Source organism: Hippopotamus amphibius, chromosome 9 (genome assembly GCF_030028045.1).
Source record: "Hippopotamus amphibius kiboko isolate mHipAmp2 chromosome 9, mHipAmp2.hap2, whole genome shotgun sequence".
NCBI lineage: Eukaryota > Metazoa > Chordata > Mammalia > Artiodactyla > Hippopotamidae > Hippopotamus > Hippopotamus amphibius.
The window spans coordinates 39,260,581-39,276,050 of record NC_080194.1 but is presented as its reverse complement, the minus strand read 5'-3'; the positions used below and the strand labels follow the sequence as shown (position 1 = coordinate 39,276,050).

Sequence of the window (15,470 nt, the reverse complement as noted above, 5' to 3'; positions counted from 1 at the left end):
GTCCATCATTGACTGCCAGTCACATTACTCAGGAGAATTTCTCCCTAAAGTGAATCTCAATTTTCATTCCTCCTAGGAGAGATATTTAGTCACTGTCCTTTGCTTATCCTCAGGTCTAAAAAGCTGTGGCGACTTGGCGGGGGGTGGGGGGGGGTAGGAGGGGCAGATGAATATAATTCTGGTGGCAAACTATTTTTCTTACAGGCTCTACCTTTTGTTATTTTGCTCAAAATAAACATAATAGCTCATTCATTTCTTTAATTGGTCAACAGTATTTGTTGAAACCTAAAAATGTGGCAAACGTGTTAATTTTGAGGGCTCAGGGATTACATGATTTCGTCATTAGAATTTGTGAGAGAAACCTACCTGGAGAGAGATGGAAGGAGGATGTCAAAGTCTCCTGGGATACGTTTACTAACTGCATACTCCTTTTAAATACACCCTACAAAGCTCACCAGGTTTGAATGGCACCAGTGTGAGGGAAGAGTGTTACTGGTGAAAATGTGGTCAGCGTTCATGTGAACTGGACCAAGGCAATGTATTTATCTAAGGCAAATATCCCATACTAGCAGCTGGGAGAGACAAGCTTCCTGGGTGACAACTTGTGTGTTTATGTGAAAGACAGATTCTAGGAAACAATGGATTAGAGTCAAGTTTAATTATTAGCCTCCAGGGTCAAGCCTAATATCCCTGACTGAGACAAATTCTTTTGTAAATATTAAACAGTTTAGATTTGATAGAGTGTTAAGTGACTTTTTCTATATTTGATATGACATTGTGCGAAAACAAAACCTATTGTAGATATTAACTCAAAAATCTGAGAGTAAGCAATTTAATAAACAAATATTGACTAAATGTAGAAGAGATAAGTAAAATAAACCTGAAACTCAAAAACAAAGAAATTCCTACTAAATGGATATATTCAAAACTTTATATAATTTGGTTATAGACAGTAGACTTGAAATATTTCTCATGTCAATTACTCAGCTAAATATAGAGATTAATGGCTACATTCAATAGGAAATATCATTCAACATTTGGAAACCAAATAACTGCAAGAACATTTTTACAAATAATGTAGAAAAACCAGATTTTGGTTATGAGGGGAAAACAGATTTATAAGACACAACTCAGGTATAAACTGGACAACTGGTCTTTATTTTTAAACTCTTTCTGCTATGTTTTCATTATAATTTCTTATAGAACCCTTTTAACATTTAGTTCACACAAAAATATTATAAACAGATTCATAATTTATAATTTATTTAGGTATCAGTACTCTACTTACTTATTTGAATAGTTTGAACAAATGCAATTTATCCCAGACAAAAAACCTTTTTTCCCACAAGTCTGTTAGTTAGGGAATTGGTCAACATTTATTAGGCAGGAGTAAAACATATACATACATACATATATACGTACATATATATGATGGATTTTTTTCCTTACTAAGAAAATATGAGCTTTTAATTTTATGCCTCCTCAACAAATGTCTCTATAATCTATCATCACTATAAGCAGGTTGTGTGTGTGTGTGTGCACGTGTCCCAGTGGCCGTTATCCAACCAAGAGCTGGAAAGTGAATCTTTCTGTAACAAAGAAACGTCTATCATGTTTAGTATGAGCACATAGGAGAGGAGGATGAGCACCGAGTCTACACTAAAGGCAGAGATGACAATGAACAGGCCATCCATACATGCTGTTGATAGTGGTATCTCCACAGGCCAGGTGAATCAGGTCCGGGTGCAAGCAGTAGGAATGGGTCAGTATGTTGTCTTTACAGAAGGGCAACCTCTTCAGAAGAAATGGAAGTGGGAAGACCATGCAGAAGCTGCGGATGATGATGGATATGCCTATGTGAGACACCCAGGTATCAGTGACCACTGTGGAATAATGCAAGGGGTTACAGATGGCCACATAGCGGTCAAAACTCATGGCCAGCAAGATCCCAGACTCTGTCCAGGAGAAAAAGTGGATGAAGAACATTTGGGTCAGGCAGGCATCAAAGGCAGTCTCTGGTGCATGAAAGCACAAGGTAGCCAGTACAGTAGGCAACGTAGAAAAGGACACACCCAGGTCATTGACAGACAGCAGAGACAGGAAGTAGTACATTGGCTGGTGCAAGCTCTGCTCCTCCTTTATGATGAAGAGAATGAGGATGTTGCCCAGGATGGAAACAGCATAAAGCAGCAAGAGGAGGACAGCTAACCAGTACTCCAATTCCTCCATCTCTGAGAAGCCAGTTAGTGTGAAGCTGCTCATGCTTGAGATGTTAGTCCCAAAACTTCCCATGAGGGTCGCTGAGTATCTTTTTGAGGAAATACAACCAGAGTGAAGTGAGATTAGACAGTGGAAGGAGTGGTCACTGTCCAGGATGGAAGGGATGAGACTACTCAGATTGCACACCAAAGATCCTGAAAGATGAGGAAGGAGCAAGCTAAGGGTCATTGGTTACATCTCAGGCTTTCTGCATTCTGATCATGTCTACAGTTGGGTCATGGGCTCCAATTCTTTCTCCACAAAAGTCATTTGACTCTTTTTTTGGACACTATATCTTATTCTTCCTGTCTCTGTATTCTTTTCAGGAATATTCAAATCTGTCCCCAATAGCAAAAAATGATTTTGTCCTTTCTTTCTACCAGTTCTAGCCATGACCTTCTTCCAGAAGTGAAGTACAGTATGCCCTCCACAAGGGCCTTCCTTAATACTCTCCACTTGCTAATGCATCCCCATGTGTGCAAGTGATGACATTTTTGTCTGTACTCTAAGCTGTGTCTTCTCTCCTGCCTGCACTGGAGCATCTCACTCCAGCCCCTCATCCTTTCTTTGTTGTGTGAGTTCCCCACTTATCCACCAAGGGTCCAGAATCTCATGCCCCTCCTCTCCTGATTGCTCTTGGTTTTTCTTTCTTGCATATTCATGTGCTTTCCCGCTGTTTAAATTAAGATTTCTCAAACTGTGCTGTATGCTAGATTCAATTGAGGAGCTTAAAATAACAAACTCCTTTGTCTGGGCCCCACTCATATGGATTAAATCAAAATCTCTAGCACTTGGACTCAAGAATCAATATATTTTTTAAAACTACCCAGGCAATTCCAATAGGCAACCAAGTTTGAAAATCAGGGATTTAGGTCATGCCTACTTGCTTCACATCCAACACCAACTTCTTTCTTATTGAGGATCAATTTCAGGATATACAATCAAAGAAAACAAACAAACAACAGCAAGAACAACAAAAAACCCTCTTTATTGCTCCCACATATTCTTCTAGTAATCACTCATTTCTCTGCTCTCTTTCATATGTTCAAAATTATTTTCTACTCATAATGTCCTTCTTATCTCTTCTCTGTATGTCAATCATCCCAAATTTATGTCTCTAGCTCAGATGTCTCTTCTAGCTATACAGTCAAACTTCCAGCTTCCTATTGGGTTATCAATTGTAATAACTCATCTGCCTCTCAAACATAACATGTGCAAATCTGAGCTTTTGTTAATCACCATACTTGGTCCTCTGCAATATTTTCCTCTCATAAATGTCATCAGCATCTATCCATTCCCTAAAGCCAGAAAGACTTAGGCGGAATCTCTCACCCTCTCCCATTTACAAATCTAATTAATCTATTACTACTTTTCCAAAATATACTTAACACTGGTGCTCCTATCTGTCTCACTTCCAGCTAATCCATCTACCCAATCTATCATACTAATCTATCCCTCAGCATTTTTCATCAGGCTATCTGCAGGACCTTTCTTGCTGATCACCCAGCTCAGTGCCATGACCCTCTCTCATCCATTTTTCACAAAGCAGCCAAATTATTTGTTGATAATACAAATCAAATGATGTTACACTCCTACAGAAAACCTCCCAATGGTTTCCCTTTGTTCTTAAGATAAAGATTCAAGTAAGAATTTAAACAGTCTTACCACGGCATACAGCAGCATATGCAGTACCTGGGAACTTGTTATCTTCCAATTATTCTAATCATTCATTATTTCTCTGCTCATGGTTGTATGTCCCTGTTATTTATCCTCACACGTACTTTTCTTCATGACCCTTAACACACTTTAGGGTTACGGTGAATGATTATATATCTGTTTGGTCATTTGATTAGTATCTTTGTCCCGCAATGAATTATAACCTCCCATAGTTATTTCTTTTTCTTCTCATTTTATCCTCAATGCTTAACCACGTCACTGGATGTAGAGTCCTGGAAGAGAATTCAGAGATTACCAGTTCTAGTTCTAATTAATAAATATTGATTAAATAGATAAATAAACTATCTTAGGAAGAATGTATTATGACCCTCATTAAGTGTAAAATAAATTTAGATAAAGTTAAAATAACTCTCCTAACATCTGATTAGTGAGTTTTTATCTCATCTTTAGCACATACCAGCTATGAATTTCGTTTACCTCTTTATACTTTATTTTTACAGCTGTAGTATAGTAAAGATGCAGAGTAAAACATATAAAATTTATATTCAGGACTCTTGTGCAAGATATGTACTAAATAAATATCAACCAAGAAAGGGGGAATAAAGAGGGATATTTAGGGGCTGAGATTCCTTGTTATTCTTTCCATACTGCCTTACCACCTTCAGTTTCCCAACCAAAGCCTCTCTCCTTTCGCATTGGCTGGGCATCACTTCCCAGTGAGAATGCTGGAGTGTGAGCTAATTACACTGAAACATTCCCACCAAACAAAAACTTTGGGATTTCAGGCACCCAAGGCTAAAGGTGAAGAGTAGTGGTCTGGGGCAGAAGTGGAGTACAGAGAAAATCTCTACACTGAGATCACAAACAAACTCTCCTTCAGATATGTATACCTTAATCACTTTAGGATTTTGAAGCCATGAATGTGGTTTCTACCGACCTCTCTGTGAGGGGAGGGCTGAAGTCCCAACTTACCTCCCCAGGGCAGCTCTAGTAATGAGAGGAGAAGTGAAGTGTCTCCTAGTAAGGAACATGGAGGACTCTTCTGTACACAACCTCCCAGCCAGCCTCCCTCCCCTGAGCTATAAAGCTGCCTCTTCAGGGTCCCTTGGGCCTGGTAAGTCCTGGGGCTTAGAGAGGAGGCTGGGGCAGCAGGGAGTGTAAAAAATCTTGAGTGATGGCTGCTCTGTGCCCTGGCTTTTCTCCCCCTTACAGGCTTCAAAGAAATTGAGTTATGACTGTGTTGTCCTTCATTTTATAGAAGAGGAACTGAAAGAACCCATTCAGTTAGTCAAAAAGAGCTGAAGTGAATCCAAGACCCTCTAAGTCTTACTGATTTCCAAATTAGGAATCATTTTACTAATTATGTCACAACCCAAATACATTTCAAGAAACAGAATAACGTAACCACCAAGAGTTTAACTAGTTATAGTCAGCAAATAGTGACCATCCTGGTTTGCCTGGAACTGTACTGGATTTAGTACTGAAGATCCTGCACTGGGGAAAACCCTTCTGTAGCTGCAAACTCAGTTTTTTACCCTTTGTGCAGATCTAGGTTCAAAACGACCACCTTCCCTGTCTAAGTGAGTGTCCTTAAGAAAATTATTTGGTTTGTTCAAGTTCCAAATTTCTCATTTGTAAAATTGGAGCATAAATGCCTAGACTAGCTCATTTAATCATTGGAGAAAACCTGATGGATACCTTTTTTTTTTTTTAAGTGTTTCCTCTTAGCTTTATTTTTTTTAATTAATTAATTTTTTTTGAGGTACACAAAGTTCAATCATCTGTATTTATACACATATCCCCATATTCCCTCCCTCTCTCGACTCCCCTCCACCCTCCCCGTACCAGTCCTCTAAGGCACCATCCATCCTCGAGTTGAACTCCCTTTGTTATACAGCAACTTCCCACTGGCTATCTATTTTACAGTTGGTAGTATATATATGTCTATGCTACTCTCTCACTTCGTCTCAGCTTCCCCTTCACCCCCCCCCCCAAACCTCGAGTTCTCCAGTCCATTCTCTGTATCTGCATCCTTGCTCTTGTCTTGGCACTGAGTTCATCAGTACCATTTTTAGATTCCGTATATATGAGTTAGCATACAATATTTGTCTTTCTCTTTCTGACTTACTTCAGATACCTTTTATAATGCCTAAAATCAGTACTGGATTTTTCAGTAGGCAGAAAAAAAAAAAAAACACGAAGAAGTAGGGCCATAGAGAAATAAAACACTAAAAATCTATGTATTCTATATATAAACAAATTTTTAAAACATCAAACCATCAATGTCTTGCTTATAAGAAACCGGAAATGTATAGGACTTTAGTAAACATTTTAGGGTTTCATTTTTCAATTATTTTAAAATTTATATAGAAGAACACCAAAACTCTTCAGCACTTAGGGTCTCTGAAGGTCTTTGTTAGTGTCTGCTTGTAGTGTCTGTATTTGTGCATGCACTTGTGTGACAGTGTGTGCAAATGTGTGTGTGAGAATGGAGAAAGAGCAGGCAAAGAAAAGTATCTCTAATTTTTTAGAAATGAGAAACATAGATCTGTCTTTTTATAATCAATCAGTAAATAGCCACAAGAAATAAAAAGATGATACCTTTATAAACAATAATGATTACCAGAGATTTAACATTTGACCAGCTTAACCTAATTAAAAACATAGGCTATGAAAAATATTGCAGTTAACATTGATTGACCTTATACTACATGCCATAAACTTATTAGAATCTTTGCGTACATCATTTAATTATTATTAATATAAAGTTATAATAATTATTTAATATTCACAGAATCCTTGTCAGTTATATTATTGTCTTCTTTTTATAAATGAGATATCCAAGATTCAGGGAGTTCATGACACTTGCCAAGATCAGAAAGTTATTGGAGGGAAAGGAATCAAGATGGCAGAGTAGGAGGACGTGCACTCACTCCCTCTTGCAAGGGCACCAGAATTACAACTAACTGCTGAACAATCATTGACAGAAAGGCACTGGAAAAAAGACACCCCACATCCAGAGACAAAGGAGAACAGATGCAGAAAAAGCTTTTGACAAAATTCAACACCTATTTATGATAAAAACTCTCCAGAAAGTGGGCATAGAAGGAAACTACCTCAACGTAATAAAGGCCATATATGACAAAACCACAACAAACATCATTCTCAATGGTGGAAAACTCAAAGCATTCCCTCTAAGGTCAGGAACCAGACAAGGATGTCCACTCTCACCACTACTAGTCAACATAGTTTTGGAAGTCTTTGCCACAGCAATCAGAGAAGAAAAAGAAATAAAAGAAATCCAAATCGGAAACAAGAAGTCAATCTGTCACTGTTCACAGGTGACATGATACTATACATAGAAAATACTAAAGATGTCACCAGAAAACTACTTGAGCTAATCAATGAATTTGGTAAAGTTGCAGGATACAAAATCAACACACAGAAATCTCTTGCATTTCTATACACTAACAATGGAAGATCAGAAAGGGAAATTAAGGAAACAATCCCATTCACCATTGCAACAAAAAGAATAAAATACCTAGGAATAAACCTCACCAAGGAGGTAAAAGACCTGTACTCAGAAAACTATAAGACACTCATGAAAGAAATCAAAGATGACACAAACAGATGGAGGGACATATCATGTTTTTGGATTGGAAGAACCAACATTATGAAAATGACTATACAACCCAAAGCAATTTACAGATTCAATGCAATCCCTATCAAATTACCAATGGCATTTTTCACAGAACTAGAACAAGAAATTTTATGATTTGTATAGAAACACAAAAGACCCCAAATAGCCAATGCAATCTTGAGAAGGAAAGACGGAGTTGGTGGAATCAAGCTTCCTGACTTCAGGCTATACTACAAGGCTACAGTGATCAAGCCAGTATGATACTGGCACAAAAACAGAAACATATATCAGTGGAACAGGATAGAAAGTCTGGAGATAAACTATGGTCAACTAATCTATGACAAAGGGGGCAAGGATATACAATGGAGAAAAGGTAGCCTCTTCAATAAGCGGTGCTGGGAAAACTGGACAGCTACATGTAAAAGAATGAAATTAGAACACTCCTTAACACCATACACAAAAATAAACTCAAAATGGATTAAACACCTAAATATAAGGCCAGAAACTATAAAACTCCTAGAGGAAAACATAGGAAGAACACTCTTTGACATAAATCACAGCAAGATCTTTTTTGATCTACCCCCTAGAGTAATGGAAATAAAAACAAAAATAAATAAGTGGGACCTAATGAAACTTCAAAGCTTCTGCACAGCAAAGGAAACTATAAGCAAGACAAGAAGACAACCCTCAGAATGGGAGAAAATACTTGCAAACGAAAGACAAAGGATTAATCTCCAAAATATATAAACAGTTCATTCAGCTCAATATCAAAAAAACAAACAACGCAATCAAAAAATGGGCAGAAGACCTAAATAGGCATTTCTCCAAAGAAGACAAACAGACGGCCAAGAGGCACATGAAAAGCTGCTCAATATCTCTAATTATTAGAGAAATGCAAATCAAAACTCCAATGAGGTATCATCTCACACCAGTCAGAATGGGCATCATCAGAAAATCTACAAACAGTAAATGCTGGAGAGGGTGTGGAGAAAAGGGAATGCTCTCGCACTGTTGGTGGGAATGTAAATTGATACAGCCACTATGGAGAACAGTTTAGAGGTTCCTTGAAAAACTAAAAATAGAGTTACCATATGACCCAGCAATCCCACTGCTGGGCATATACCCAGAGAATACCATAATTCAGAAAGACACATGCATCCCAATGTTCATGGCAGCACTATTTACAATAGCCAGAACATGGAAGCAACCTAAATGTCCATTGACAAATGAATGGATAAAGAAGATGTGGTACATATATACAATGGAATATTACTCGGCTGTAAAAATCAATGAAACTGGGACATTTGTAGAGACATGGATGGACCTAGAGACTGTCATAGAGAGTGAAATGAGTCAGAAAGAGAAAAACAAATATTGTATATTAACACATATGTGTGGAATATAGAAATATGGTACAAATCAACCTGTTTGCAAGGCAGAAATAGAGACACAGATGTAGAGAACAAACATATGGACACCAAGTGGGGAAAGCAGGGAAGGTTGGGGGGGAATAAATGGGGAGATTGGGATATCAAATTGTATACTCTAAATATATGAAGTTTATGTATGTTAACTGTGTCTCAATAAAAGTTCTTTAAAAAAAATACAGTTGTTGGAGAAGCCAAGATTCCAATCTGGATGAAAAACCACAATTATAAAGAAATATACTCACACACATACATGCCTGCAAGCACAATCACCAACTGGTAGAGAAGATTAAAGCCAAGAACACAGGGAATTAAAGGACAGCTTCAAGCAAGCAGTTATAAGATGACATGACTGACCCACTAAGTTCCAGGGAATAAGGGGTTAATGCTGGAGCTTTTGGAGAAGTTTATTTGCCCGTCAGAATTTAAGATAGAAAACTTTTGAATTTTATGATTATGCCCCTTATTCTTTGTCCGTCTCAAATGTAATTGTGATGTCTCCCACCAGGTAGGATGCGCTAGTCAGGTTGAGAAGATAATTTCTGCCTGTGTAATAACTCTATCTCATTGTTAATTGACAGCATCATGCATATGTCATTGCCTTGGTTAGTGGGAGTTCCTATGAGGCAGAACTACACCGAGGGGATTCTGAGATATAACAGAAGAGGATAAGCCTCCTCTCTGCTCTCACGGTGATCAGGACAAGAGTCTAAACAAATAATTTCATGTTAATCATCTTCAGAAAAGAAGTTTAGAGTGCTATGAATTGGAACCATTAGGAAGATTAGTTCAGACTGAGTCCTAAAGGGTGAATTAGAGATGTTCAGGGGAAGATAGAAGAGAGCTCAATAAATGTACCGAACCTTGTGAACTCTACCTGCGGAAATATGATGCGCTTTCAATTTTACCTCCTAAATATCTATTTGATTGACGTATTTCCATTCCCAGTTACTCCCTAGTCAGAATATCAATGTCAATCCTAGATAATTAGAACAGTCTTAACTGATTCCCTTATAGTATTAAGCCCTTTTCCAATTCACTTTCCAAATTGCAGAAATATTAAGCATAATTCCATCATATTATTTCCATTCCCTTATAATCAAGTCCAACCTTTTATATGACCCTATGTGATATAACTGTCTTTCTTCCAAACTTTGAGTCATTTTCCCTTTATTTTTTTTCTGTTGCAACCAAAATGATCTTCCAGTTTCTTGAATATGCAAAGTTTACTCCTTCCATGTGGCCTTCACAAATGCTGTTTCTCAAGTCTTAGAAGCTTTTCCCTACTCAGCTTCCCTTCCGATAGCTGGATCCACCATCTCCTAGCTTAAATTGCCCTGTGAAAGATTCCCCTAACCTCCTAGCCTAAGAAATGCTTATGTTACATTCTCCATTGATCTTTTCTAGTTCCTTGCAAAGTTGTGATTAAGTAATTTAATATAAAAAATAAATTATTTATTCCATGCCTCTTTCCTACCTTAATACATAAATTCGATGAAACAGTCTGTGCCTTCTTATTTTTTTAATATACTCAAAACACCCAGCACAATGCTTAGCAAATAGTGAACATACAACTAATATCTTTACCATAACTGCATCATCAGCATAACACTATCAGCCTTCTTTCCATAGTTTCTGCAAAATATATCACCATACTGCTTAGTGAATCACATGTTCAAGAACATATGACATGCACACACCTGTGCAAACTCTGCTTTTGTGTCAATATATCTAGATATGTATCAGTCCCACAGTACTGAACTGCAGAAAGGCCCACAGCTGGGCCATTACTTCATCTTTTTTTAAACAAAACTGTTCACAATCTAAACCCTCTTTTCATTCCTGGATAGAATCTTTGTAAAGTATCTGATTCAGTTTTCTACCTTAATTAATCCAAACTAATGTATACTAGAGAAATCTAAAGGCTGTGTTAGATGTCCCTTTTCTGAGGTACTCCAAACAGTAATCATGTATCTTATCTCCCAGGATCGCAACTCTTCTCACTGAATTATAACATTTACGTTTACTTATTGAGCATTTTATGTGTTGGTCAACTTCATTAATTCCTTTAAACCTCACAACAGCCTTATTAAGCAGATATTATTATTATCTATGAGGGTGAGTCAAAAATTATCCACCCTGGCTGTAGAATTCATAGAAGTTTTAATATAACCAGAGTGCGGATACTTTTTGACTCACCCTCGTGTATTTTGCACATAAGGAAACGGAAGCACAGTGAATTAAATAACTTTTTCAAAATCACAAAAAATATAAGTGGCAGGACTAGCATTAGAATCTAGGCCCTCTGAACCATTATGCTGTATGGCCACACTGTGAGTTCACAGGGTAAGTCCCTCTCTGCTTTACTCTCCGTGGATCCCTTCTGTACTAACATGAGTCCTGGCACATCGTGAGTGCTCAGTAGATAGCCACAGAGGAGCCTCCTTTGTCATTTGGAATCTCCCAGATCTCCAGCCCAAACTAAGACCATCGGTGTTAAATATGTTTCACTGTAGAAGGCAATACACATAAAGAAGATTTGCAACATTTTTCAAAGCAGTGTCACTGATTCAAAATCATAGTAACTTGGATTCAGAAGTTAGACTGCCTGAGTTCACCTCCTGCCCCTCCACTTATTAACTATGTGATCTTAGATGATTAACCTATTCTGTCTCAGTCTTCACCTTTAAAACAAGAATAATAATTTTATCCACATCATAGGCTTGCTGATAGGACCTAATGATTTTTTTAATAATAAAATACATAATAAAATAACCTTTGAACCTTGAGTATCATGTAATAAGCTATCAAGAAATGTTATCCTTAGTATTACTTTGCAGCTGGTAAAATGAGCATCGGCGAATTTAAATGACTAGTGTAGTTAGTCCAGTTGAATAAAGAGATCAGACCTGCCATAGGTAAATAGTCTGTCATTTGTTTTAAACTAATTATCCTTTGACTACAGAGTGAGCATTCTGGCTAGCATAGGCTTCTGGTGAATTGGGATACAGGGAGTGAACATTTGATGTGTTTCCAATACGCACCTGGGAAGATGAGTCTCTTGGGGCCCAGAATCAGGCCCCCATGGATAGTGACGTGGACCCTCCACAGCCCATAGTCACATCTGGAAGGGAATGGCTCTCCTAGGAAAAGAACCACTTATCCCTTGAGATGAGCAGAGAGAAGCATTTGGAAAGCACCTTGGCAGGGAGCCAGCAGGGGCAGAAATACTTAGACTTCTCCCTCACGAGGCTGATCTTCTCCAACTCTCAGATTATTTTTCTTTGCTTCTCTCTCACACATACACACACACACCCTCGCTCTCATTTTACTAAAATATAATGTATATATTTTATAGAAAAGTAGAAAACACAGATAAATAGATAATAAACCTTCCCAAGTCTCACTAACCAGAAACAACTAACACCTTTTTGTTACTTCTTCCAAATACTTTTTCTATGCAAATGTATGAATGTTTGACAATAATATTATATCTTAGAGTTTTTACCAAGAAAAACAGTATACAATAAATACTTTTCATAAAATGTTTTATTTGAAGTACTACTTTACTGTGATTCATACATTCTTCTAAGCTATCCTATCCTAGAAAACTGTTCTTGCAACCATATCTCCTTTTTTGATTGGTATAGCTATTTTGTTTTTTCCTTCATGTTTCAACATTTGGGAGGTCTACTTTTGTCTTGTTCCATTTCTTTTTTTTTTTTTTTTAGAAATTTTGAGAGAGAGAGTAATCTCAATTGTAGAAGAATTCTAAATTAATTTTCAAATCATGTTGTATTTCCCAGATTATTTAGAATTAAGTCAATTGAATTGGGGAAAAAAATGACACCTTCAATATTTGTTTAATCTTTCCACCAAGGCACATGCTTTTGTGTCCATTCATTCAAGTTTACTTCTAAGCATCTAAGTAAGTATCTGTTTTTGGGTTCACCTCCAAAACATGTAAGGAACTCCTACAGTAGCAAAAAACAAAAACGAAAACACATCTGATAACCTCATTTTACTATGCCATAAGGAGTTTAATGGAAGTTTCTCCAAAGAAGATATACAAATGGCCAACAGGTATATGAAAAAAATGTTCAGTGTCACTAATCATCATGAAAATGCATATTGAAACCATAATTAAATATGTCAAGATGACAATTAAAAAAAATAACAACAACAAAAGATAAGTGTTGAGGATATCAGATTCTTGTATACTGTTGTTGGAAATGTAAAATAGTCCAATTGCTATGGAAAACAATATGGAGATTCCACTAAGAATTAAGAATAGAACTATCTACGTCATAGCCTTGGGGAAGAATCAGTAAACCATTGTGACAGTGTTCCTATGGTAATAAGCAATTTATTTTGTGATGATTTACTCAAAACAGGAATAATAGAAACACAGTGTGACAAAATGAGGGACTGATTTTAAGGATGTACATTTTTGGATTAAAAAAGAAAACAGAACAATTTTTTTGTGTTTTTTTGCTAAATTACTACCCAGTGTACCTTGCCAAAACCTGTTGGCTTGGGTCTTAACTAGGGCCAGGATATCATCAAACATCTGGTGGTGGAAATCCTAACAGTAGATTCATGCCCAAAAGGAATTTTAAAAAGTCTTTCAAAACAGGTCTTGAAAACTCCAATTTGTGGAGTAACAGTAAATATCCTTTGAGTTTTGGTCTTTCCATATTCCTCAGGCTTAAAACTTTGTTCCCACTAGCATTCTGCCAAGCCTCCATCGAATCTCTTTGGTTTTGATGGAATAGATGACAGGGTTGAGCATTGGAGGCACAAAAAGATAAATGAGGGACAGGAGTGTGTGCACATACTGTGGGGTATGCCTCCCATAGCGAGCAGCCAGGGACACACCAACCATGGGCACATAGAAGATGAGCACAGCACACATGTGTGACACACACGTGTTGAGTGTCTTTAACCGTTCCTCCCGGGATGCAATGGCGACTACAGAGCGCAGTATGAGCACATAGGACAGGAGAATGAGTGCAGAGTCCAGGCCAAAGGTAGAGATGACAATGAAGAGACCAAAAATATTATTGATGGTAATGTCACCACAGGGAAGGTGGATCAGATCTGGATGCAGGCAGTAGGCATGGGACAGTACATTGGCCTTGCAGAAGGGCAACCTCTTCAGAAGGAGAGGCAGTGGGAAGACCATGCAGAAGCTGCGGATGATGACAGACAAGCCCATGCAGACAACACGGGCATCTGTGAGCAGGATGGTATAGCGCAGTGGGTTACAGATGGCCACATAGCGGTCAAAGCTCATAACCAGCAGGATCCCAGACTCCATGAAAGAGAAGAGGTGGATGAGGAACATTTGAGCCATGCAAGAATCAAAGCTGACCTTCCTTAAGTGAAAGCAAAATGTGGCTAGCACAGTGGGCAGTGTGGAGAAAGACACACCTAGATCGTTAACTGAGAGCAGGGACAGGAAGTAGTACATAGGCTGATGCAAGCGTTGCTCCTCCTTGACTATGAAAAGGATAAGGGCGTTGCCCACAATGGAGACAATGTAGAGGGCCCCGAGGAGCAAAAACATCCAGTGCTGGGAAGTCTCCAGCCCTGGGAGCCCTGTCAGGGTGAAAGTTGGCAACTCTGAGCTGTTGTGGGGGTTGCCTCCCATGCTGGGACAAATGCTTAGACTGTAGGACCACTGTCCTGTAGAGAAGACAGACAGGCAGTTTATTTATGACCTACACCTAATATTTTAAGACTCTCCTATACCATCCAGCCTTTCACTTTATAGCATTAATTAATTTGGTTCACCAAATCATCCATCCTTGCCTCTCATTGTCACCATGATTTCTGGAATTGTGAGTTTTTTCAGTTTATCCAGCTGGCGAAACAGGTCACATTGCCTTCCTCTGTGCCTGTGCCTATGTCCATGGCACTCTTTCTCACATTCACAGCTATTAACTGGTTATCAATCTACAGGCATCACTTTCTTCACGACCTAAGGCAAAATTACCCTGATGACTACTTCTTGGGCTTTTCTGCCCTCTTCCTGAGCATTCCAGTTATTTGTCAAACCATAAACTTTTCCTCTTTCCACTCTCTCACTCTACTGAACATTTGCTACCTTATCATGACTCCCCGGCTTTCTCACTCCTATATAGTTCCCCGGTTCTTCTTTCCATTCATCCAGACAGAAGATAGACGCACAGAAAGATATCCATCCACAGAGATAACCTTCCAGACAGTCATCAAGTTGCACTAGACCACAATATTTCTGCTCATCTTTTCATTCTTCTATCCATTTACCTTATGACATTACTTTTGTCCATGAATAGCTTAATTTACTGAAAGTCTTTTCTTCATAATTTCAGAACTGAATAGCATCTAGCTCCTGAAACCACAGGATTAATAATCATAATAATCAATAATTATTATTAATAACAATCAATACTGTGGAATTGGCTCTTATCTGTGTTCTCCAT

At 38.0% G+C, this 15,470-nt stretch overlaps 1 protein-coding gene and 1 pseudogene across 1 annotated transcript; both read right to left on the bottom strand.

The window, feature by feature from the left end:
- Window positions 1–1,511: 1,511 nt before the first annotated feature.
- LOC130860813 (olfactory receptor 51I2-like) lies at window positions 1,512–2,292 on the bottom strand (annotated as a pseudogene).
- Window positions 2,293–13,711: 11,419 nt separating this feature from the next.
- Window positions 13,712–14,656, bottom strand: LOC130861571 (olfactory receptor 51I2-like). The gene has a single exon (XM_057750585.1). The coding sequence runs from the start codon at window positions 14,654–14,656 to the stop codon at window positions 13,712–13,714; it is 945 nt and encodes a 314-aa protein (XP_057606568.1).
- Window positions 14,657–15,470: the final 814 nt, after the last annotated feature.

Bases quoted from the DNA above. Each gene is read 5' to 3' on its own strand.
- LOC130861571 (XM_057750585.1), bottom strand. From the start codon at position 14,656: ATGGGAGGCAACCCCCACAACAGCTCAGAGTTGCCAACTTTCACCCTG.